The 26,650-nt window shown below is 41.0% G+C and overlaps 1 protein-coding gene across 6 annotated transcripts; it reads left to right on the forward strand.

The window, feature by feature from the left end:
- Window positions 1-885: 885 nt before the first annotated feature.
- On the forward strand, window positions 886-26,650 carry Gtf2h2 (general transcription factor IIH subunit 2). 6 transcript variants are annotated; one of them, XM_090331787.1, is made up of 18 exons: window positions 886-930; window positions 4,970-5,052; window positions 6,867-6,944; window positions 7,407-7,443; window positions 7,635-7,721; window positions 10,786-10,836; window positions 11,723-11,777; window positions 13,498-13,603; window positions 15,498-15,588; window positions 15,738-15,825; window positions 16,576-16,683; window positions 17,953-18,016; window positions 18,302-18,405; window positions 19,454-19,556; window positions 20,274-20,313; window positions 21,376-21,487; window positions 22,875-22,954; window positions 24,417-25,238. In XM_090331787.1, the coding sequence occupies exons 2-17, from the start codon at window positions 4,997-4,999 to the stop codon at window positions 22,928-22,930; spliced, it is 1,236 nt and encodes a 411-aa protein (XP_090187913.1). In that variant the 5' UTR covers window positions 886-930; window positions 4,970-4,996; the 3' UTR covers window positions 22,931-22,954; window positions 24,417-25,238. The 6 variants fall into 6 exon arrangements, with proteins under 6 accessions (XP_090187913.1, XP_090187912.1, XP_090187910.1 ...); XM_090331786.1 differs by lacking the exon at window positions 24,417-25,238 and adding an exon at window positions 25,800-26,650 and having other exon boundaries at window positions 917-1,017; XM_090331784.1 differs by having other exon boundaries at window positions 917-1,017.

Below are 26,650 nucleotides of genomic sequence, written 5' to 3' on the forward strand. Positions count from 1 at the left end.
TTCGGGCTTTCTCTGTTTATGTGGTGCCGAGGAATCAAAATCAAAGCTTATGCATGCATGCTAGGCCAGCACTCGACCACGAAGCCACATTGCCGGCCAACATCTTTTCTTTTCTTTTTATTTTTTTTATTGCAATTAGTAAAAGGGTTACATGATATTTGCCAGATAGAAGGTGCATTAATTCACATACATTGATACCCTTTCACATGTCTTGGTACTCATTTCCCTCCCCCCCCCCCAACATCTCTTCTTAAGAGAGGAAATGGCGGTGGAGTTGCCAGGAAGCCGGGTACGTTAGGGAGTGCAATCCTCATTTTGCACATCAGTTCATGAGGATGTCAGTGCCCGAAATCTAAACCAGATCTGGCTTTCCTTATGGTATACCAATCCCTTACGTTTGGAGGGAGTCAGAACACAGATGAGGAAGCTTATGGTACCAACAAAGCAACATAGGCAATGAGACGAATGAGCTGATGCGGAAAGGAAGAGGCTCCAACTCCTGCAGTAACTTCCTGCACAGAACTGTTGCAGGCCATGAAGTTACTTAATAAACTTAATAAACTTTTTTTTTGATTGAGCAGCAGAAGCAGCCACAATCCCCAACACATACTGCTTTTCAGCTAGGTTCTGTGCTGCTGTTGAGCGTTCTTCATCCCAAACTTTCAGACAGAAAGCCAAGCTCCTCGGAGTCCGGGATGAAGGATGCTCAGCTTCTGAACGCCTAGCTACCTCCAGGCGTTTGGGGTTAGACCATCCTGAAGGCCTGTGGTCACTACTGCTGGTGCGTCAGCTCTCCAGCGCCCCCTCTGGCTGATCTGCCCCCAGCAGCCGGAACCTTTCTTCCTGGCTTCGGCGCGCGCCGGAAGGCCTTGTGCAGCGCGCTCGGAGGTGGGCGGAGCCTTCCGGCGGAGAGTGCTTTCTGCGGGACCGGTGAGTCCTTCGTCCCCGACTGTGTGGCGGAGTCCCGGCCGGCTGACAGACGCAGGGGCCTGGGGTGCGAAGGGATTCGGAGTGAAGGTCTGGCGCTGAGTTGTTCTGGCTGCAGGGGGGAGGTGAAGGAACGGGGGCTGGAGAGCCAGGAAGAAGCACGGGGCCCGTGGTTGGGGAATGGCTCCCCCGGAAGGCTGAGCGCGCGTGAGGAATGCGGCCTGGGTTCCACTCTTGGCCCTACTTCCATTCGCGCGGCCTCGAGCGAGGTCGCAAGCCCTGCGACTCGGGGGTTTCTGGGCCGGAACCCCAGGACCGTGATGAAGCTGGTCTCTCGTTGTGGTGTTCAGCAGGAGAAGTCGGAGGAAATGCTGCACGCCCCCAGCACCTGTGACGGGCCGCCGGCTCTCTCTAGGGAATGTAGCTTTCTAGGGCTTGGATTCCAGGAAATGCATCCGCCATTTGTATTATTTGTGTGTGTTTGTGTCGGTTCTGCTTGAACGTGGGCCCAGCTCCGCTTCCGGCTTTTTGCTGGTTAGCTGGAAGTAAGTATCTCGTGGACTTGGCTGGCTTCGAACGGCAGCCCTCAGATCTCAGCCTCCCGAATAGCTAGGATTACAGGCACGAACTATCAGACCCCAGCTTGAAGTCGATTCCGAAGCTTCCATTGCAGACTAGGCACCACTTGCTTTAGGACTGAATTTAAGACTTTATGTCTGGCAAGTATGGTGCACAGAGACGTGGTCTTGGCGAATATCATCTGACGAATTTTGAGTGAGGACAGAAGAGTAATGATACCAGAATTTTTTTTTTTGCCAGTCCTGGGCTTGAGCTCAGGGCCTGAGCACTGTCCTTGGACTTTCTCAAGGCTAGAGCTCTACTACTTGAGCCTCAGCACCACTTCCGGCTTTTTTCTATGTATGTGGTACCGAGGAATCGAACCCGGGTATTTGTGCATGCTAGGCAAGCACTCTACCACTAGGCCAAACGCCTGGCCTGATACCAGAAATTTAGTATAATGTATGTCATTAATGTCTTGGCACTTCAGTCTCCTTGATCCCTCATTTACTGAAGAATCTGAGTAAGGAGTGAGAAGGGAGATTTCACTGGTGAGAATAAAGATATGGGTGTGATACGGATGTTTATTATCCAGTTCTGCTTCTTGGGCTCCTCTTACCACTAATTTTATCCTTAAGAATTAAAGATACAGTTGAGTATAATAAAGAAACATTCATTACTTTTGATCCTGTGATACAGAGGAAACCATTTGAACCCCAATCTTCAGAGCTCAGGCTTGTGAGTAGCTAGGATAATGATGTGAGTGAGCCACGTGATTTGTTTTTTGACAGGCCCGTGGCTTGAACTCAGGGTCTGAGCACTGTCCTTGGGCTTTCTTAAGGCTAGAGCTCTACCACTTGAGCCACAGCACCATTTCCAGTTTTTTTCTATGTATGTTATATCAAGGAATCGAACCCCAGTGTTTGTACGTGCTAGGCAAGCACTCCCACTAGGCCATATTCCCAGTCCCGAAGCTGTATGTTTAATTTTGAATCCTAATACTGAATTTTGAACCATAAACACTTATCCACTTACAAATGCCACTTTTTAAGACTTATGAGACCAGTCATGGTAGTGTACCCTACTGATCCCAACACTCAGAAAGACTGGCATTGTGAGGTCAGCTGGGCTACTTGTAAAAACGTGTATCAAACAGCCACCACCAAAGTGACAAAAAGTCTTTTTCTTTTCACATTTTTATTATCATCAGTTGGCTGCACAAGGAGTTTCACTTTGACCTGTCCATGTGTGCATACAATGTATCTTGATCAGACATACCCTCTTCATCACTTTCTATCTACATTTCCCTTTCCCATACCCATTTCAACAGGTTTCATTACCCCATCTTCACATGTACATAAGGTATTTTGGCTGTATTCCTCTTTCACCCTTACCCCTCCCACTAGTACCCACACTTCAGATTGCACTTTTTTACAATGTACTCATTCAGTTTACATATATGTTAATTATCTGAAGGAGTTTCACTGTGCATATACATTACTTGTTTTTCTTTTCTTTTTCATTTTTTCCCCTTTTTTGGGTGTGGGGCTTGAACTTAGGGCCTGGGTACTGTCCCTGAGCTCTTTTGTTTAAAGCTAGTGCTCTACCACTTGGAGCCACAGCACCACTTCCTGTTTTCTAGTGGCTAATATGTGCATATAATATATTTTGATTGAATTCACTTCCTCTGTTAGGCTCTATTTTTACTTTGCCTTTAAACTAAGGTCTAGCTAACTTTGCCCAAGCCAGATTGGAACTTGGAGTCCTTTCTTTGTTCCCCAAGTTGTAGGGATGCATGTGCCACCAAGCCCACCTATTTTTTTGCCTTAAGATGCTTATTTCTGTAGAGAGGTGGTGGCTCACACCAGTAATCTTAGCTACTCAGGAGGCAGATCTCTGAGGATTCAAAGCCTGCCCAGGCAGGAAATTCCCTGGGACACTTCTCCAATTAACCACCAGAAACCTGGAAGTGGAGCTGTGACCCAAGTGGTAGAGCACTAGCCTTGAGCAGATAAAAAAGGTCATTTTTGATACAACCTTAAAATGTACTGTTTACTAAACTCATTTTTATGTCCAGAATGTACTTTTTAGTAAAGTCTTCTTTAAAGAGAAACAAATTGCAGTTATAATATTCTGATATTAAGCATTCTGAATACCTAATTTGCATAGGCAGTTTGGTGGCCACATTATGGGAGAATGTCAAAGAGTTATGGCAGAATGAAAAGTATCAAGAGAAGATGGGCAAAAGACTTTTAAAGAGAGTCTTCTCTGAGGAAAAAAATTAGAATGGCCTGTAGACACATGAAGAAATGCTGAACATCTCTGGCCATAAAAGAAATGCAAATCAAAACAACTCTGGGATTCCACCACACTCTAGTTAGAATGGCCAGGATCAAGAAATCTAATAACAACAGATGCTGGCGGGAATGTGGCCAGGAGGGATTGCTACTACACTGTTGGGAGTACAAACTCATTGAACCACACAGTATGGCAGTTCCTCAAAAGACTAAACATAGAGCTCCCCTATGACTCAGCAATTCCACAGTCGTCCAGAAACAAGGACATACTAAATCCACCAGCACAACACTGTTCATTGCAGCACTATTTACCATATCAAATATATAGAACCAAACCAGATGCCCCTCAGTTAATGAGTGGATCAACAATGGAATTCTATGCTGTTGTCAGAAAGAATGACATTGCCCCATTTGTAAGGAAATGGAAAGACTTAGAAAAAACCATATTAAGTGAAGTAAGCCAGACTCAAAGGAACATAGGCTCAATGGTTTCCCTCATTTGTCATAATCAGTACAAACCTTGGGCTCTACTAGCAGAGATTTACAATAGAGAAAAACCTAGATACATAAGGCCATATAGTATGACGCTAAATGAAAGGACCTCCAGGATATAAAAACAAAAGCCATATAATGAGTGATTGTTGTCCTTAATGTACTATGTTATCTCTCATCTCTTTTGCTGTCCCTTGGTTATCTCATATTGTTGCAGTATTTTACCTTGTATATATGCTTATTTGGTTATTTGAAATGGGAAGGGGGGAAAACAAGATGAGGGGCAGATGTGGGGGGAGGGAAATGGGGACCAAGACATGAGAAAGGGTATCAATGTTTGTGAAGTAATGCACCTTCTATCTGGTGAATATATGTAACCCTTCTACTAATTACAATAAAAATATATGAAAAAAAAAAAGGTCAAGGATAGTGCCCAGGTCTGGAATTCAAGCCCCATGATAACCACCCCCCCAATGCTTATTTCTGTTTCCAGTTTTGCCCATAAATATCTACATTGCTTATTGAAATTAGGAAAAATTCCATGAATAGTTTTCCTCCATCAATTATTGACTAAACCACAATGAATTAAACAACCTTATACTCTGGTTTTTCTTTTTACTGTTTATTACTTTCAAATAATTGAAACTGCATTTTATAGGCAACATCTTTAGAAAATTCATGATATGTTTTTACAGTGTCGCATAATAGATAATTTTAAAAACATGGATGAAGAACCTGAAAGAGCAAAGCGATGGGAAGGAGGCTATGAGAGAACATGGTAAGTAGAGTATCACTGTTTTAGAGTCTCTCTCTCTCTTTTTTTTTTTTTTTAACCAGTCCTAGGTTTGAACTCGGTCTGAGCACTGACCCTGGACTTTCTCAAGGCTAGAGCTCTACCACTTGAGCCTCAGTACCACTTCTGGCCTTTTTTTTTTTATATATACATGGTACCTAGGAATTGAACCCGGGTCTTCGTGCATGCTAGGCAAGCACTCTACCACTAGGCCAAACTCCCAGCCCCAAGTCTCTCTTTTTTTTCCAGTTCAACTGTACTGAAGTATATTTCACATATTGTTAAAACTTACACATATCCTTTTTTTTTCTGGTCATGGGACTTGAACTCTGGGTCTGGGCGATGTCCCTAAACTCTTCAGCTCAAGGCTACTGCCCTGCTCTGGAGCCAAGCAACACTTCTTGTTTTGTAGTGGTTAATTGGAGTAAGAGTCTCACAGACTTCAGTGCCCAGGATGGCTTTGAACCTTGATCCTCAGATCTCAGCCTCCTGAGTAGCTAGGATTACAGGTGAGAGCCACCACGCCTGGCCATTCCCAATGTTTTATTATTTTATAAAACTTAACTAGGTTATCCAGCTATTGTCAAAACTAGTTTTAAAACATTTTAACTGGGGCTGGGTGTGTGGCCTGCTTGCCTACCATGCATGAAGTCCTGGGTTCAATTCCTTTATACCACATACGCAGAAAAAGCTGAAAGTGGTATTGTGGCTCAAGTGGTAGAGTGCTATCCTTGAGAAAGTTCAAGGACAGTGCCCTGAGTTCAAGCCCCAGGACTGACCAAAAAAAAGTTTTGACCTCTCCAGTAAGATTCTTCAAGCTCAATTACAATAAAATATATTCCCAACCTGTAGACAACCATAATCTTTTTATATTTGTGTATTTACCTTTTCTTGACATTTCATATACATGTTCATATCACCTATTGTGTTTAGCATTTCAATTTTGAAATCTTTCAATTTTGTGTTGTAGTATGCATTATCAAGTACTTCATTCCTGGTTTGTTTGTTTTTTGTATTGGTGACTAGTACTCAGTTTTATTATTGGAGTATATTTAAAAAGTTTGGTATTACTAGGGCTTAAATTCACAAATTCACATTCACTCAGCTTGCTTGCTTGCCTGGTATGCTAACACTTGAGCTATGCTTCTAGCCTAGCTTTTTGCTGGTCGTTTTGGAGATGGAGTCTTCAGAACTTCCGACCCAGGCTGGCTTCTCGAACTGTGATCTTCTAACTCACAGCTTCTTGAGCTAGAATTAGTGTGAGTCACTGGTGGCTCTGAGTCTATGAGCATGTGCTCGTATGTGTGTGTGTGTACGTGTACATGTGTATGTGTTCATGTGTACATGGATACTCTGGCTTGAATTCATCCTGGGAGCTGTCCCTTATCTTTTTTGCTCAATATTAACATTCTGCCATTTGAGCCATAGCTCCAGTACCTTCTTTTTATTGGTTAATTGGAAAGAGTCTCAAGCTGCAGTCCTGAGCCACCAGCGGTTATGTGTGTGTGTGTGTGTGTGTGTGTGTAGATATGTATGTACGTACGTATGTATGTATACATTTTTAGCAGGGCTAGGGTTTTTTAATCACAAAACCTTGAGCTTTCTAGGTAGGTGCCTCATTACTTGAGCCATACCCTCAGTCTAACATTTTTATCTACTTGCCAGTTGATGAACATTAAGGCCTTTTTTTAAAAAAAAATAATTTTTGACTATTAATATCTACAAATATTTGTACATATGTTTTTATTTCCATTGGGTTGATCATTTTAGGTGACTTTTTCAAACAATTATGCTTATAGGGAAATTCTTAAAGAAGATGAAACTGGCTCTCTTAAAGCTACAATAGAAGATATTCTCTTTAAGGCAAAGAGGAAAAGGTATGTAAACTCTAATGATTATATTCCTAGGGAAACTCTTTAAGTTTTTCTTTCTATAGCCATCCTAAGTGCTTCACTTCTGAGTGTTTCTGAAAAACTCCTCCCTAGTTGTCTGAATAGGGAAAAAGAATTAGCAGCATAGCCTTCCCTCAGTAAGGAGATGGTCTCTAGACACTACCCACAGTGCCTAACATTACATGTTTCTAAAAGGGAATAATTAACTTTGCTACCTAATGAATACTAGCTACAAGGCTGTTATGCTTTTTTTTTTTTAATTTATTATTGTCAGGGTGATGTATAGAGGGGTTACAGTTAGATTTGTCAGGTAGTGAGTACATTGCTTCTTGAACATTGATACCCCTTCCCATGTTTTTCTCCCACTTCCCTCCTCCCGTGTTGAGTTTTTTGGTTTGTTTTGTCAGTACATGGTGTTTCATTTAAATATCTACATAATTTTTGCAGAGTATTTGAGCACCATGGACAAGTTCGACTCGGAATGGTATGTTTTGGTCTTTTTAGTGATACAGAACTATTTTGAACTAGGGAAATATTCTACCTTGATAAAACAGTAATCTTTTTCTTTTTTAATATAATTAAAATATATGTGTAAGACACATGACTATTAAGTTTTTAATTATTAATAAAAACTGTCTCTGGTGATTGCGTCATGTTCTTTCCATTCTCTGGCAGATGCGCCATCTTTATGTGGTAGTTGATGGATCAAGAACAATGGAAGACCAAGATTTAAAGCCTAACAGACTGACATGTACTTTAAAGGTATAATAACATCATCTAAATTTATTCTAAATATAATGAGGTACTATATGTTTTTCTTTCTTTTTAAAAAAGCTTTTTGTAGGGGCCGGGAGTTTGGCCTATTGGTTAAAGTGCTTGCCTAGCATGCATGAAGACCCGGGTTCGATTCCTTGGTACCCCACATACATAGCAAAAAGCCAGAAGTGGTGCTGAGGCTCAAGTGGTAGAGCTCTAGCCTTGAGAAAGTCCAAGGACAGTGCTCAAGCCCTGAGCTCAAGCCCAGGACTGGCAAAAAAAAAAAAGCTTTTTGTACTGATCACAAAGTAAGATGGTCTTGACATGGGGTAGTGACAAGTGAAAGCCATAAAAACTGTTTTGCTTTATAGTTTCCTGCAAATGGTCTGGTAGCAATTCTACCCACACATGGTTTATATTAAAAGAAGAAAAAAAAAACCAACAAAACAAAAAATTTATTGTATTTTTTTCTTTTTCCTTCCTTTTTTTTTTTTTTTTTTTGGTGGGTCATGGGGCTTGAACTCTGGGCCTAGCCTCTGTCCCTGAGCTCTTCAGCTCAAGGCTACCACCCTACCCTGGAGCCAAGTCCCACTTCCCATTTTCTAGAAGTTAATTGTATACAAGAGTCTCCGTTCTGGCTAGCTTTGAACCTTGATCCTCAGATCTCAGCCTCCTGAGCAGCTAGGATTATAGGCGTGAGCCACCATACCTGGCCTCTTTCTTTATTCCTTTCTCCTTCTTTCCTTCCTTCCTTCCTTCCTTCCTTCCTTCCTTCCTTCCTTCCTTCCTTCCCAAATTCCCTGTCCTAGACTGGGTGCTGGTGACTCATGCCTGTAATTCTAACTACTCTCGAAACTGATATCAGGATCACAATTCAGAGCCAGCTCAGGCAGATAAATTACTGAGACTTTTGTACCTAAATAACCAGCAAAAACCCAGAAATGAAGCTGGATGCTGGTGGCTCATGCCTGTAATCCTAGCTACTCAGGAGGCTAAGATCTGAGTATCAGTTCAAAGCCAGCCTGGGCACAAAAAGGACACAAAAAGTCTGTGAGACTGTTAACCTCAAATTAACTAGAAAATCGGTGCTGTGGCTCAAGGGGCAGGACAGTAGCCTTGAGCTTAGAGCTCAGGGACAGTGCGTAGGCCCAGAGTTTGATCCCTAAGAACGACCAAAACAAAGAAACACCCCCCCCAAAAAAAAAAAAAAAAGCAAAAACGAAACAGAAATGAGCTGGAGCTGGGTACCTATGACTCAGATCTGTAATCCTAGCTACTCGAGGCTGAGGTCTATAAAGATTGCCATGTAGCCGGGTGCTGTGGCTCACACCTGTAATCCTAGTACTTGGGAGACTGAGATCTGAGGATTGCAGTTAAAAGCCAGCCCAGTCACTAAAGTCTGTGAGATTCTTATTTCCAAATAACCATTACAAAACTGGAAATGGTGCTGTGACTTAAAGGGTAAGGTGGTAGCCTTGAGCTGAAGAGCTCAGGGACAACACCCAGGTCCAGGAGTAGGGCAGTAGCCTTGAACTGAAGAGTTCAGGGGGCAGCGTCTAAGCCCAGAGTTCAAGCCCCATAACAAAAAAAAAAGCAGGTTATGGTGCTCACGCCTGTAATCCTAGCTACTCAGGAGGATGAGATTTGAGGATTAAGGTTCAGAGCTAACCTGGGCACAAAAGGACTTGAGACTCTTATCTCCAGTTAATCTCTAGAAAACAGGAAGTAGGCCATGGCTCCAGAGTAGGGTGGTAGCTTTGAGCCATAGAGCTCAGGGACAATGCCCAGACCCAGGGAAAGGGTGGTAGTCTTGAGCTGAAAAGCTCAGGACAGTGCCCAATCGAAGTTCAAACCCCATGACCCACAAAAGAGAGGAGGGGGGATTGCTGTGGAGTTGTAAGCCAGCCTCACAGGAAAATCTGTTAGTTTCTTATCGCCAGTTAAGCATTAAATAGCTGGAAATGTGTCTTACATAGTAGAATGCCAGCCCTGAAGGAAAAAGCTGAGGGACATCACCCAGGTCTCAGGTCAAACCCCAACACTGGTACCCCCCAAAAATAAAATAAAATGGAGGTGTTCTTTAAGTGGTTAATTGCTATCCTTGCATAGAAATGGCAGGTAAGGCTAGGATTTTGGCCTAGTTGTAGAGTGCTCGCTTAGCATGCATGAAGCCCTGTGTTCAATTCCCAGTACCACATACATAGAAAAAGCCAGAAGTGACACTGTGGCTCAAGTGGGAGAATGCTATCCTTAAGTAAAATAAAGTCCAAGGACAGTGTTTATGCCCTGAAGTTCAAGTCCCAGGACTGACCAAAAAATAAAAGTAAAGAAAAAAAGAAAAGACAAGAGTACAAGCCCCAGTTCTTTTTTCTTTTTCTTTTTTTTTCTTTTTTTTTTTTTTTGCCAGTCCTTGGCTTGGGCTCAGGGCCTGAGCACTGTCCTTGGGCTTTCTCAAGGCTAGAGCTCTACCACTTGAGATACAGTACCACTTCTGGCTTTTTCTATGTATGTGGTACTGAGGAATTGAACCGGTGTCTTTGTGCATGCTAGGCAAGCACTCTACCACTAGGCCAAACTCCCAGCCCCAAGCCCCAGTTCTGTCCCCACTCCTTACCCCCAAAAGCTCTTGCTTTGTCAAGCCCCAGGACTGGCAAAAAAATAAAATACAATAGAGATTCTTCTGCTTTGCCTGCCAAATATGTAGAGCTAAAGGGATTTGGTACTCTGCTTGGCTCAGATCCATCTTTTAAAGCTAGCTGAATCCTGTCTTATTGCTCACCACTTCAACTACAAGGTTTTACTATTTTATAGCTTTACAACTGAACCTTTCTTGAAAATCTGTGAGTTTAAAAATTACTAGAGGGCTAGGAATGGAATGTGGCCTAGTGGTAGAATGCTTGTTTAGCATGCATGAGGCATGGGTTTGATTTCTCAGTACCACATAAACAAAAAAAATTAAAAAATTAAAACCATGAGAAGTGCTACTCAATAGATAGTTTTCACAAATACTGATCATCCCTGGTGTTTGTGGTTTGCTCTTATGTGGTATTTGTGTATTTTCTCTTAACAGTTATTGGAATACTTTGTAGAAGAATATTTTGACCAAAATCCAATCAGTCAGGTATGTGACAGAATTTAGAATTGGATTCTTATTTTGCTGCTTATTTTTCTATGAATTATTATTTTAAACTATATAGCTATTTCTGGTACACTTACCAATTAAAATCAAAATAGCTGGGCGCTGGTGGCTCATACCTGTAATCCTAGCTACTCAGGAGGTTGAGATCTGTGGGTTGTGGTTCAAAGCGTCTGTGAGACAGTTATTTCCAATTACTCACTAGAAAACCAGAAGTGGTGCTGTGGCTCAAACTGGTAGAGTGCTAGACTTGAGCTGAAGAACTCGGGGGACAGCACCCAGCTCCAGAGTTCAAGCACCATGACAGACAAAAAGAAACAAAAAGCTGAATAGCTCTAAGAATTAAATTATTTAGTTGGGGCTGGTGGCTCACACCTGTAATCCTGGTGACTCAAGAGGCTAAGGTCTGACTATAGCAATTTAAAGCCAGTCTGGACAGGAAAGTCTTTGAGATTCTTATCTTTAACCACCGAAAGTGATGTTACCATTCCAAGTGGTAGAGCACCAGCCTTGAGCAAAAGATTGTAGGGACGTCACCTAGCTGCTAAGTTCAACACCCCATGACTGACAAAAAAAAAAACAGCAAAGAAAGTCATTTAAAGTTAAACGTGTGTTTTGTTTACTGATAGCTAAATCTGTGAGAAACACTTTGAGAAAAAAAACTTATACATTGTTCATTTTGTAGTTATTAATTTTGTTACCTAATTTTTTTTTTGTCATGGGGCTTGAACTTTGGGCCCTGGTCATTGTCTCTGAGCTCTTCAGCTTCCACCCTACCCCTTGAGGCACAGCGCCACTTGTTAGCTAAATTTTTGCTAAGAAAAATATTTCAATATATTTAAGTGATAATTATTTTTGTTTTTGTTTTGAGATTGGAATAATTGTGACTAAGAGTAAAAGAGCTGAAAAACTGACTGAGCTCTCAGGTATGCATCAGATTACCTTCACGGGACTCAAGGACTTAACTTTAATTATTCTTGTGACCTTGTTGAAATCTTAATTATTCTTGTGACTTTGTCAGTATGACTGCTTAATAAGTAAAGTTTTCTCTATGCTTTTCAGATGAAACTGTTGAATAATAATCTCCCACCCGTTAAACTGGTTGATTTACAAGTAGAGGTCTACATAGTAAATAGTGTTCTTTGAGAGAGAACTTTTTTTTAATTAAGTAGTTGTACAAAAAGGTTATAATTTCAAAAGTCGTTATAACTACAATGCTTTTTGATCAGTGTCATCCCTGCCATCTTTCTCCTCCATTTCCCTGCTCTTGTCCTTACCCTCAGGTTACATAGTTCATTTTTACATAATGTACATTGAATATAATAACTATATTTGCTTACCTTACCTCCATTCTGGTACCTCCCCCTTTAATCCTTCCCCTACTTCATTTTGATAAATAGTACATTAATTATTCAGAGGAATTATGACTTGGGATTCCTCTGTATATACGTACCTTTTAGTCAGTTTATGTGTATATTCATAGAGCCTGTGTATGTTATCATCTATGTTTGTATTTTTAAAAGGATAAAACATTTGTGTGTGCGTGCGTGTGTGCACACACCTGCCTGTCCTTGGGCTTGAACCCAGGGCCTTGGTGTTGTCCCTGACCATTTTTCCTCAAGGCTAGTTCTCTACCATTTGAGCCACAGTTTTACTTCCTGTTTTCAGGTGGTTAATTGGAGATAAGAATCTCGGACTTTTTTGCTCCTTCATTAGACCTATACACAATATTAAAAAGCTATGAATTGCTTAACCATCTTCTTGGTGATTTGCCACAGGATATGGGCAGCCTTTGTCTATATATATGAGAGAGAGAGAGAGGTGGTAGTCGGGGAGAGGGACCTTCAACTCAGGGACTGGATCCTGTCCTTGAGCCTCTCTGTGCTCAAGGCTAGTGCTGTACCACCTGAGCCATGTGACCACTTCTAGTTTTTGAGTGGTTAATTGGAAATAAGAGTCTCAATGGGGGACTGGGAGCATAGCCTAGTGGTAGAGTGCTTGCCTAGCATGCACAATTCCTTGGTATAACATACATAGAAAACACTGCGGCTCAGGTGACAGAGTGCTAACCTTGAGCAAAAAGTGTCCAAGGATAGTGCCCAGGGCTTACACTAAGCCCCAGGACTGGCATAAAGAAGAGTCTTATGGGGACTTTTTTGCCTAGGCTGGCTTCAAATTATGATGCTTAGATTTCAGCCTCCTTTGTAGGGTTATAAGCATGAGACACTGTCACTGGACAATAAAAAGATTTTTATTGTTTTTCAGTGTGAAGTGAGATTACCAAACATTTCTGATAAAAATCTAAATTGAAAAATCTAAAATCTGTTCTTTAATATCTGAAGATAAGTACTTTTTAGAAGAAACATGTTTCTACATTGTATAGCCTTTTATTTGAACTAAATTATTCCCTTTTAGGGCCAGGAGTGTGGCCTTAAGGTGAGAGTGCTTGCCTAGCATTCACGAAACCCTAGGTTTGATTCCTTGGTACCACATACACAAAAAAGCCAGAAGTGGTGGTGTCACTCAAGTGGTAGAGTGCCAGCCTTGAGAAAGCCCAAAGACAGTGCTCAGGCCCTGAGTTCAAGCCCCAGGACTGGCAAAAGAAAAAAATAATATAAATAAATAATTATTCCCTTTTTATTTTAGGAAACCCAAGGAAACACATAACATCTCTGAAGAAAGCTGTAGATATGACCTGCCATGGAGAGCCATCTCTCTATAATTCTTTAAGCATGGCTATGCAAACTCTAAAGTTAGTACTTTGTTTTAGAGAGAGAGAAAGAGAGAGAGAGAAAGAGAGAGAGAGAGAGAGAGAGAGAGAGAGAGAGAGAGAGAGAGAGAGAGTGTGTGTGTGTGTGTGTGTGTGTGTGTGTGTGTAGGCTTGAACTCAGAGTCTGGGCACTGTCTCTGAGCTTCTTTGGCTCAAAGCTAATACCCTACCACTTGAGCTACAGCTCCACTTCTGGCCTTTTCTGTTTATGTGGTACTGAGGAATTGAACTCAGGGCTTCATGCATGCTAGGTAAAAGCACTCTAACACTAAACCCCATGCCCAGCTTGTTTTATTATTTATACTTGATACAGATTTTTTTTTCTTTTTTTGGTCAGTCATGGGACTTGAACTCTGGGCTTGGGTGCTGTCTCTGAGCTCTTCAGCTCAAGGCTATACCCCCCCTAATCCCTTGAACCACTGTGCCACTTCCTCTTTTCTGGTGATTAACTGGAGATGAGATTCTCTTGGACTTTAGTGCCCGGGCTGGCTTTGAAGCATGATCCTCAGAGCTCAGCCTCCTGTGTAGCTAGGATTACAGGCATGAGCCACCACACCCAGCTTGATACAGAATGAGTTAAGTTGTATTAATTGGTTAACGTGGGTTTTGTTTTTTTTTGGGGGGGGGACCTTGAACTCTGGGCCTAGGCGCTATCCCTGAACTCCTCAGCTCAAGGCTAGTGCTCTGCCACTTGAGCCACAGCACCACTTCCAGTTTTCTGGTGGTTAATTGGAGTAAGAGTCTCATTGACTTTTATACCTGGGCTGGCTTTGAACCGTTATCCTTAGATCTCAGCCTCCTGAGTAGCTGGGGTTATAGACATGAGTCACTGGTGCCCTGCTTCTTCTTTCTTTCTTTTTTTTTTTTTTTTTGTGACTCCTGGGCTTGAACTCAGGGCCTGGGAACTATCCTTGGATACTTTTTGCTCAAGGCTAGCCCTCTGCCACTTGAGCCACAGTGCCATTTGCGACTTTTACTGTGTATATGGTTCCAGGGAATCGAACACAGGGCTTTGTGCTTGCTAGATGAGCACGCTACCACTAGGCCAAACTCCTAGCCCCCTCTTTTTTTTTTTTTTTCCAAGCCTTGCCTTAAACTCATAACCTTGCACTCTACTCTAGCTTAGTTTATTTAGCTACCACTCTATGTTCCACTTGAGCCATACCTCTCACCCAGGTTTTTGCTGGTTAATTGAAGAGAAAGATTCTTGTGGACTTTTCTGTACAGGATGGCTTCAAACTTCAAGGATTATAGGCATAAGCCACTGGCACCAGGTTAGGTGAGATTTATTCTTAAGAAGCTTTTAAGGAAAATACTTAGATCACAGGTAGAGCACTTACCTAGCATGTACAGGACCTGGGTTTGATTCCCAGTACCACAAAAAATGCATATACGTATATATAATAAAACTGTCAGGGCCAGAGCATGGCCTAGTGGTAGAATGCTTGTCTAACGTTCACAAACCCCTGGGTTCAATTTCTTGGTAACATAAAAATGATGGAAGTGGTGCTGTGGCTCAGGTGACCCAATCTCACCATCCCACATGTATTAGGCATGTGCTACTGCAGTGAGCTAGCTCTTGGTTAAGAAGGGGTATCATGAACTTCTGTGCTTGGACTGACTTGAACCATGATCTTCCCCCTATCTCCTCCCAATTAAAGTTTGTAGCTTACTTTTTGAAATTTTATGTATTAGGACTGGAGACGTGGTATAATATTGTATAGTGATAGAGCCTTCCATGAATAAGGCCCAGTGTTCTAAATGTCCTTGCAGTATTGAAGCAGATAAGCCATTCTATGGTGGGAACACATAGACCATGTGTAAGTGGTTTGCTAGTGTAACCTAACCTAATTGGAGTGTGTTTGCCTTTCTTTAGACACATGCCTGGACATACAAGTAGAGAAGTTCTAATCATCTTTAGCAGCCTTACAACTTGTGATCCATCTAACATTTATGATCTAATCAAGGTAGAACGAATACATTAGAACTAAAGTTTCAACTCAAGACAGTTCTTAAGTAATTTTATCACTAGTTTTCTGAGCATTATTTTTCAAACATTAATAAGTTTTTCTTTTTTTTTTTTCTTAAAACTTTTCATTTCATTGGATTTATAAAGACCATCAAGGCAGCTAAAATTAGAGTGTCTGTCATTGGATTATCCGCGGAGGTTCGGGTTTGCACCGTCCTTGCTCGTGAAACTGGCGGTATATTTCTGTTATCCTTACTATGTAGAAATTGTTACTGAATCTGGCTTTATTAGTCTGTTTTATTACACCAAACTAAAAACACTATATTCTCTAGTCCAAGGAATGGGCAGTTCAGCATGGATGGCTCATCCTTGTAACTTTAGGAGGCTGAGATTTAGGATCTGGATTTGAAGACAGTTCAGGCAGGAAAGTCCGTGAGACTCTTACGTCCAAATAACCAACAGAAAATAGGAAGCATATTCCCACCTCTAGGCCACAATCCTCACCCTTATAATGTATTTTGTTGTTGTTGTTGTTGTGGGGCTTGAACTCTGGGTCTGGGAATTGTCCCTGAGCTCTTCAGCTCAAGGCTATGGCCCTACTCCTTGAGCCACAGCTCCATTTCTGATTTTCCGGTGGTTAATTGGAGATGAGTCTTATGGACTTTAGTGCCTGGGCTAGCTTTGAACCATGATTCTCAGATCTCAGCTTCCTGAGTAGTTAGGATTACAAGCGTGAGCAACTGTGCCCAGCTTTATAGCCTGTTTTTAACAAAACTATAATTACTGTCATCCCTAGAAAAGCAAGTTTAGAATATTATTTAAATAAGACTTTTTAAAGTGATTATTTAGGTAAATTATTTTGAAATTTTTTATTTTCTTCAGGCGTTGAACATTTTACAGAATTTACATAAAAACTGTAATCTTTTTTTTTTTTACAAAGCTATTACTTATTTTTTTCTCTCTCTCTTCTGTTTGTTCTTGCTAGGCACATACCATGTTATTTTGGATGAAAGCCATTATAAAGAATTGCTAACACATCATGTTAGTCCTCCTCCTGCCAGCTCAAGTTCTGAATGCTCACTAATTCGTATGGGTATGTTTATTGTTTTATTTAAGTTTTGTATATATTAGTCAGACAAGTTATTTTAGCATTTGAGAGTTTCTTTTTTAAAAATTGCTTTATAATCAGAAAAAAATTGCACATGCTGAAACAATTTTGGAGGACCAGGAAAAGTTAAACGTTATTTGTACATTTCTACCCAGAGAATACTATTTGCTTTTTTTTTTTTTTTTGTCCTGGGGCTTGAACTCAAGGCCTGAGCACTGTCCCTAAGCTCTTCAGCTCAAGGCTACTGCCCTACCTCTGGGCCTGGGTATTGTCCCTGAGGTCTTCAGTTCAGGGCTACTGCCCTATCCCTGGAGCCACAGTGCCACTTTTGCTTTTCTAGTGGTTAATTGGAGATAAAAGTTCCGGACTTAGGACTTTCATGCCCAGGCTGGCATAGAACCAAGATCCTCAGATCTCAGCTTCCTGAGTAGCTAGGATTATAGGCATGAGGCACCTCACCTGGCTTGACAGAAGTTTCTTTTTGATTTCTGTTCCTCTTAAACAGGAGTTCTGAGATTAGAATATATATGGAATGTTTGGCTGGTCCAAAAAGTAACATAGAAATATATGCTTTAAGTAACATAGACACTTGTAATATAAGCTTCAGTTGTATTAGTAACATTTGTTATTAAATTAGAAAATGTAGATCTACACTTTGGAATCCGCAGTCATGTGCATAAACAGATCTCTCCTTTGCTTTCTCTACTTGTTTTTTTGTTTTGTTTTGTTTTGTTTTTCCAGCCCTGGAGCTTGAACTCAGGGCCTGGGCACTGTCCTTGAGCTTTCTCACTTTTTCTTTTTTTTTCTATGTATGTGGTACCGAGGAATCGAACCCAGGTCTTCGTGCATGCTAGGCAAGCACTCTACCCACTAGGCCAAACTCCTGGCCCACCTTGAGCTTTCTCAAAGATAGCACTCTACCACTTGAGCCACAGTACCACTTACAGCTTTTTCTGTGTATGTGGTACCAAGGCATTGAACGCGGGTTTAGGGCATGCTACACAAGCACTCTACACCTAGTTCATACTCCCAGCCCATCTCTACTTGTTATTATAGCTTAGATTTACAGTTAGTGCATCAAATACAGACGTGTGAGTGTGTGTGGGGGTAGGTGGCAGAAAAGAGCTCATGTGCAGCTTTTCTGGCTTTCTGGTAGCAATTTCTAATTTCATACTGTAAAATTGCTTAGAAAAATAATCAATACCAAAAAAAAAAGGAAACAAAAATAATCAATACTTGTGTTTATCCATGAAGGATTTCCCCAGCACACCATTGCTTCTTTGTCTGATCAAGATGCAAAACCTTCTTTCAGCATGGCGTAAGTAGTCATAGTCTATGATAATACGTTAATATTTTAAGTTCATTTGCTTAAGTTATAATTCAAGACACATATATATGAAGGGAAACATGCATGTGGGATACACATGTATGTATGTATGTATGTATGTATGTATGTATACATTCATGAATGTCCTACCTCTTACAATCTCCTCCTCCTCCTCTTCTTCTTCTTCTTCCTCTTCCTCCTCTACCTCCTTTCTGTTTTGTAAGCTTTTAATCTATCATGAATTCCTAGTCTTTTTTTTCTTTTGTACTCCCACAGGCATTTGGATAACAGCACTGAGCCTGGGCTTACATTAGGCGGCTATTTCTGCCCACAGTGTCGGGCAAAGTACAGTGAGCTTCCAGTTGAATGTAAAATATGTGGTAAGAGCTAATTATTATTTACCAAGTAAATGAATTATAAACAACTTTCCATCTGTTTTGTACTGAAATAAAGATAGCTGTTGAATTCTGCCTATGTTTATGGAAATCATCTGTTTAGAGAGTAAGATTAATATTCTCACTGAATGCCAAATATTCCACTTCTAAGAAAGAACAGAATAGAGGAGCTTCCTCATTCTCTTTCTTTAGAGGCTTATGTTTGCCAGGTGCTAGTGGCTCACTCCTATAATCCTAGCTACTAAAAAGTCTTGAGATCCGAGAATCGTGGTTCAAGTCCATGAGATTTGTCTCCAGTTAACCACCAGAAAAGTGGAAGTGGTGCTGGGCTCAAAGTGGTAGAGGGCTGGGCTTGAGTGAAAAAAGGGACAGAGCCTAGGCCATGTGTTCAAGCCCATGGCTGACAAAAATAGAATATAATCACAAAGACACTGTAGTAGATCTAGTAGACTATGTTCTCAGTCTTACCTTTATAAAATATATGTGTGTGATTTCAAATGATGAATTAAAATTATGTAATTTTAAATTTTTGTTTCATTTATAAGAAAATAAACAGATTACACACTTAGTGATCAAACTAAGATTCCATTATGGAGTTTCCTTTAATAGCTACAATTAATACCCGTAGTCCTAGAAACACTAGCATTCTGGGAATATATCTCAGTAATAGTGTTTAGAAAATACTTTTCGTAAATGTATTTTTAATATTAGGCTTAAGCCAGGCATGGTGGCTCATCCCTGTAATCCTAGCTACTCAGAAGGCTGAGATCTGAGGATTAAGGTTCAAAGCCACTAAAAACCTGGAGATTCTTATTTCCAGTTAATCTTTAGAAAACAGGAAGTGGCGCTGTCTTTCAAGGGTAGGACAGTAGCCTTGAGCTGAAGAGCTCAGAGACAGCACCCAGGCCCACAGTTCAAGCCCCATGACTGCCCACCCCCCCAAAAAAAAATAGGCTTAAGCTGTACATACAGTTGTATAGCCATTGTCTCTATGAGTTATGATAATTAAATATGTCTTTGTTTTATGTGATAGGTCTCACTTTGGTGTCTGCTCCCCATTTGGCACGGTCTTATCACCATTTATTTCCTTTGGATGCTTTTCAAGAAACTCCACTGGAAGAATATAAAAGAGAAAGGTATACAAGTTTCATTTAATCTGTATCTATTACAAGTACACTGTTACTGAACTTTAAAGCCAGCCCAGCACAAAAGGACCTGAGACTCTTATCTCCACTTATTCACTAGAAATAGGAAGTGGGGCTTGGCTCCAGGATAGGGTGGTAGCCTTGAGCTGAAGAGCTCAGGAACAGAGGCTAGGCCCAGAGTTCAAGCCCCATGACCCAGAAAAAAAAAAAAAAAAAGAAAAAAAAATCAAAAGGTTGAGATTGGAGGAATGTGGTTCAAAGCCAGCTCAGGCATAAAAGTCTGTGAGACTCTTATCTCCAATTAACCACCAAAAAAAACAGAAGTGGTGCTGTGACCCAAGTGGTAGAATGCTAGCCTTGAGCTGAAGAGCTCAGGGACAGTGCCCAGACCCAGTGTTCAAGCCCCATAACCTCCCTTCCCTCTCCCCCTTTCCCCCCAAAAAAAAGCAATTCTGTAGGAAAGGGAATACATGCAGTTAACTACAAAAGAAAAAAAATTGTGTGCTAGTTCTGGGGCTTGAACTCAGGGCCTGAGCACTGTCCCTGAGCTTCTTTTGCTCAAGGGTAACACTGTCACCTGAGCCACAGCGCCACTTTGGCTTTTTCTGTGTGTATGTTACCAAGGAATCGAACCTAGGGCTTCATGCATGCTAGGCAAGCACTCTCAGCCCTTAATGAATGAATTATAAAAAAATGATTCTTTTTCAGGTTTTGTTATGGATGTCAGGCACAATTGGAAGACCAACATGTAAGTTCATTGGTTTTTCTAAATAGTATATAATGTATATGAAAGTACTAAGAGGTGGGTGCTAATGGCTCAAGCCCCAGTGCCAGCATAAGGAAGGAAGGAAGGAACGAAGGAAAGAAGGAAGGAAGGAAGGAAGGAAGGGAGGGAGGGGAAAGGGAAGGGAAGGGAAAGGAAATAGGAAAGGGAAAAGGAAAGGAAACGAAAGAAAAGGAAAGGGAAAAGGAAAGGATACTGAAAGGGCACTAGTGGTTTACACTTGTGATTAGGAGGCTGAGATATGGGTATCATAGCTCAGAGCAGGAAAGTATGTGTGATTCCTCAGAACCACCAAAAGGGCCAGCAAGTGGAATTGTGGATCAATTGGTAGAATGTTAACCTTGAGCAAAAGAAGCTCAGGGACAGTTTCTAGTCCCTGTGTTCAAGCTCCAGGATTGGAATAAAAAGAAAGAAATACTGAGGAAACAGTATAATAAACACTTAATAGGTTGTTAAAGACCATAGAGTGACGTATTAGCTTATTTCCCATAAATATAATTACAGCAGATAAAGAGACCATGGGGAAAAAATTATAGCCAGGTGGTGGTAGCTTATGCCTATAACCCTAGCTACTTTAGAAGGCCCAGATCTGAGCACTGATATTTGAAGATAGCTTGGGCAGGAAAGTCCATAAGACTTTTACTTTCATTTAACCAGCAAAAACCCATAAATTGGAAAGTCAGTGTGACTTCTATCTCTACAAAGGTACCTAAAGAGCCAGAGTGGTTAGCTACCAGCCTTGAACTAAAAAGCTAATAGAGTGCCTAGGTCTTGTGGACAAGCCAACAGACACACACACAGAAAGGAAGTTCTATTGTCCTATAATAGATAAAGGTCTGAGAAAGGAGTTCATTTCTTTTTAAAATTTAACACGGAAATCAGTTGCCTTAGTTGTGAGAATATTTAATACTAAGCTAGGTGGGTAGGTAGGTAGGTGGATAGCAGAAGTTGACTAGAAGGTAGACACACAGAGCAAATTAGGCTAGTCTTAGATTTTGATTATTAACTTTGCTTTCTCTGCTGCAGGTCTACATTTGTGCTGCTTGCCAGAACGTTTTCTGTGTGGACTGTGATGTTTTTGTTCATGAGTCTCTGCACTGCTGCCCTGGCTGTATTCATAAAATTCCAACTCCTTCAGGTATTTGATCCCTACATGTGGGTTAAGAAGAAATGTGAACCTGTAAATACAATGACACTTTAAATTTGTTCTCCAATTAAATTGGGAAGAACAATTTGAGAGGAAAAATATGACTTAAACTTTTTTTTTTTTGTGGGTCATGGGGCTTGAACTCAGGGAACTGTCCCTGAGCTCTTTAGCTCAAGGCTACCACCCTACCCTTGAGCCAAGACTCACTTCCCCTTTTCTAGAGTTTAATTGGAGATAAGAGTCTCAGGTCCTTTTGTCATGGGGCTGACTTTGAACCTTGATCTTCAGATCTCAGCCTCCTGAGTAGCTAGGATTACAGGCATAAGCCACCCTGTCCATCTATAACTTGTTATCAAGAAAATACATATTTTTTATTTGTGTGCTGTCACAGAAATGCTTAGAACCCATCTAATTTTATTTTAAGTCTTATGTTTTTTGGTCATTAGGCATTATTTTGTGTAAATAGTATGATAATATGGACATAATAATCTCACTGTTTTATAATTGGAGGAAATTCAGAACCTATGATTTTTTTAATGTACTGATTTAATAAAAATTAAGGGAACTTAGGAAAAATTAAGTATATTAAGGCTTAGTGTAAGGTGGAAGTTAATCCATAGTTATGTATTAATACATATGAAAGGATATACTAGCACATTTAAATATTTGGAATCAAAAAGCTTGTGGGGTTTTTGTTTGTTTTGCTAGTCCTGGGGCTTGAACTCAGGGCCTGAGCACTGTCCTTGGGCTTTCTCAAGGCTAGCACTCTACTACTTGAGCCACAGCAATACTTCCATCTTTTTTTATGTATGTGGTACTGAGGAATCGAACCCAGGTCTTCGTGCCTGCTAGGCAAGTACTCTGCCACTAGGCCAAACTCTCAGCCCTATAAAGTTAATATATCTGAAATTATTATTGGCTGGCCACACCAGTTTAGTCAAAAACAGATGAAATGGAAACAGCCATTTGGCTGCTGGTAGCAAATGAAGTGGCCATGTTAGATGTCCACATAAAGTTTTGTAATCAAGAGTCCTTTAAAAATGAGGGTGACATTTTTACCTTTATCTGTTACTGCCAACACAGCTTGAAGGCTAGCTGAATTTAAGATCCAGATGCAGTGAGGTCAAGTCTCATCTAAGTCTTGCACTCTTATATGCTAAGCTTATAGCTTAAAATATTTTACTTAAATCTGATTCCAATATTTTGCTCTTCTATTTTCATTCAGTCTTAATGAAGGTAAAGGTGTGCTCTCTGTCCCAGCTAGCCTTGCTTAGTATCATCTCCAGAGATTGTTCAATTTTCCCTTTTCAACTTTACTACCTGAATCATCAAAAAAAAAAACCTTAGATAAGAATATATGATGAAGTCTGTGTTTTAGGTTCAGTGCAGATGTCTCATAATTGGCAGGACGCCTTTCCAGGTATACTCTATTGAATGAATAAAGCTTCCGTAGCAAAGGTATGTGTATTTTATATCTGTATACTTGAGTCACTAAAGATTTGAGTTCTACTATGAAATTTGTATAAACAAGAATGCACTGGTGGCTTATGACTAATCCTAGCTATTCAGAAGGCTGAGAGCTGAGAATCGCAGTTTGAAGGCAATCAGCCAGAAAGTTCATGAGACTCTATCTCCAATAAAGAGTTTGTATAAGGATTTAAAAATGAAGTCTGAGCCAGGCTGTGGCTCATACCTGTAATCCTAGCCACTCTGGAGGCTGAGATCTGAGGATCAAGGTTCAAAGCCAGCCAGGACCTAAAAGGACCTGAGACTCTTATCTCCAGATAACCTCCAGAAAACGGGAAGTGAGGCTTGGCTCAAGGGTAGAGTGGTAGCTTTGACAACATCTAGTCCCAGGGGTAGAGCAATAGTCCGCTGAAGTTGAGGTGCTCACTGACCACGCCCAGGCCCAGTTGAAGCCCTATGACCCACCCAAAAAAAAAAAAAAAATGAAGGCTGGGAATGTTACTGAGTGGTAGAGCACTGGCTTACCAGAAATTAGGCTCTGGGTTGCTTCCCCAATATGGAAGAGGAAGAAATATCTGTAAAAATAGGCACAGAGAGTGCCAGGCAGAGTGGCTCATGCCTGTAATCCTAGCTACTCAGGAGGTTGAGACCCCAGGATTGAGGTTCAAAGCCAGCTTAGGCACTACAACCATGAGACTCTTACCTCCAGTTAACCTCTAGAAAAAGAGAAGTGGCACTGTGGCTCCAGGGTAAGTCAGTAGACTTGAGCTGAAGAGTTCAGGGACAGCCCAGGCCCAGGGGTCAGATTGTAGCCTTGAGCTGAAGAGCTCAGGGACAGCACCCATGCCCAGAGTTCAAGCCCATAACAAAAACAAAACAAAAAAAGGCACAGTGATTAAAATAGTGTGTGTCCTGGGTTTGAATTAAGGTCCTCCAGCTTTTATTTGGCTTTTTTTTTTTTTTTTTTTTTTGCTCAAAACTGGTGTACTCTTACACTTGAGCCACTGTGACTTTTTAATTTTTTTTTTTTTTTTTTTTTTGTTGGTCGTGGGACTTGAACTCTGGGCCTGGGCGCTGTCCCTGAGCTCTTCAGTTCAAGGATACGGCCCTACCCCTTGAACCACAATGCCACTTCCGAATTTTTAATTTTTATGCTTAATTGGAGATAAGAATTGCACAGATTTTCCTGCTTAGTCTGGCCTCAAACTATAGTCCTCAGATCTCAGCCTCGTGAGTAGCCTTATGAGTAGTAGGATTATAGGTCTGAAACACTAGTACTCAGCTTGTTAGTTGTTTTAATAAATAAAACACTAACATATCAAAATGGGGTCAGGTTACTGCTGGTCCCAGTGGCAACTGGAAGTAACTATGGGATTTTGAAAGATTACTTACTTAGTAGTTTGTAACTTCCTCATATTTGTGTTTGGTTCTCTGTCTCTAACATGGTAAACAGGTTGATTGATCGAAGAGGAACAAAGAGGTACAAGCAGAGGTTGGGTTGTAGATTGGTGGCCTTCCTGAGTGGCAGTTTAGAAGAAAAGGCAAGTAGTTTTAGTCCCTGAGGCTTGGAGCAGAGAAGAGAAGGGCACATGAAGTGGTCACACATTCCAGAATTAGTCTTAAGAATGCAATGCCCTAGAACTCCTTTTGGGTCCCATTCTATAAGGGTAGAGAATTCATTAATTGCATGTTGTTTACATTTTTGTCTGTTTGGTTTTATTTTTGCCAGTCCTAGGGCTTGAACTCAGGGCCTGGGCCCTGTCCCTGAGCTTCTTTTGCTCACTCTACAACTTGAGCCACAATACCACTTCTGGCTTTTTCTGTGTATGTGGTACTGAGAAATTGAAGCCAAGGCATCATTCACACTAGGCAAGCACTCTACCACTAGACAGGCCACTTTCCCAGTCTGTCTAATTCATTTCCTGGGAGAAATTTTAACAGAATTTGCTGGGGACTCTGTTCACCTCACCAATTTGCTATTCAGTCATATCACAGGCCAAAAACAGTACACAAGATCTTTTTTTTTTTTTTTTTTTTTTTTTTGTGGGTCATGGGGCTTGTACTGTGGGCCTGGGCGCACTGTCTCTGAGCTCTTCAGCTCAAGGCTACCGCCCTACCCCTGGTCCCAGGCATTGTTCCTGACCTCCTCTGCTCCCTACCCTTGAGAGACAGCTCATTTCTGTTTCCTAGAGGTGAATTGGAGATAAGAATTTTTAAGTCCTTTTGTGCCAGGGCTGGCTTTGAACCTTGGCCCTCAGATCTCAGCCACATGAATAGCCACTGTGCCCGGTGCAAATTCTTTATTCATTCATTGTTCACTTAACAAATCTTGTCCATCAGCTATAAATCTGACAAAAGGCTACATATGCCTTAACCCAGTCTATGTATGAACCACCACCTAAAAATAAAGCAGATCCATGTATAGAAGAGTAGCTCAAGAGGTAAAAGAGTTCAATAGCAAGCATAAAGCCCTAAATTCAAACTCAAGTGCCACTAGAAACAACAATAAGCAAAAAGCCCAAAAACCACAAGCAGACCTATGCAGGAGACTCTGTGGAGGTGCTAATGCTGTGTCAAGTGTAGCACTGGAAAGGAAGATCTGCCATCTGGGCCCAGGCAGGGAAGGCAGGTGAGTCAGGGGCTTCTTAACATAGGGGTAAGTTCTGAAAAGAATTTGTCACATCTAAGGAAGGCCTCAGATGCTAAGCCAGGGAGGGATTTTTCTTTTTGATCTTTATGCATATACAGTTATTGCTTATTCCAATAAAATAAAAGCTTATTAAACGACATAAGCATTATTCAGTCACAGCTTATCTTTTTCCTTCTGAGACTGTAGGTAAATGCTACTAAACATATTGCAGAGATATTTAGGCAGCTTAAAACATCTTCAGGATCACTGGAACTCAAGAGTTCAAGACCAGCCTGGACAACCTAGTGAGACTTCATCTCTAAAAAAATAAATAGATCCTGATAATGGAATTGTATTGAACTTTCAGAAAGCTTAACTCATGTATGTACCTTTATGGAAAAGATCCCAAACATGAAGTTCATGTTTCCTTTGTTGTATGTATTTGCAGTTTAAAAAAAACAAAAAACAAAAAACATTGTTATGCCAGGTGTGGTGGCTCATGCCTGTAATCCTAGCTACTCAGGAGGCTGAGATCTGGGGATCAAGGTTCAAAGCCAGCCTGGGCACAAAAGATCTTGAGACTCTTATCTCCAATTAATCATTAGAAAATGGGAAGTAGGGCTGTGGCTCTAAGGGTAGGTCAGTAACCTTGAGCTGAAGAACTCAGGGACACCATCCAGGCCCCCAGTACATTTCAAGCTCCATGGCCCACAAAATAAAACAAAATAAAAACGTTGGTATTACCAAGTGCTGGTAGCTCATGCCTGTAATCCTAGCTACTCAGGAGGCTGAGATGTAGGGGTTGCAGTTTGAAGCCAATCCAAACAGAAAAGTCCCTGAGAGACTCATCTCTAATTAACAAAAACTGGAAGTGGACCTGTGGCTAAAAGTAATAGAGTGCCATCCTTGAGCAAAAGAGCTCAAGGACTGCACCCAGGCCCCACAACCAAACAAAAAAAACCCTAAAATATTGATATTGTTTTAATTAATATAAATTAAAATGTTCCTGACTTAAGGAAGTAACTCTATGCCTTGTGACAAATGTATATACTCATGTA

Source organism: Megascapheus bottae, chromosome 4 (genome assembly GCF_031878675.1).
Source record: "Megascapheus bottae isolate mThoBot1 chromosome 4, mThoBot2.hap1, whole genome shotgun sequence".
NCBI lineage: Eukaryota > Metazoa > Chordata > Mammalia > Rodentia > Geomyidae > Megascapheus > Megascapheus bottae.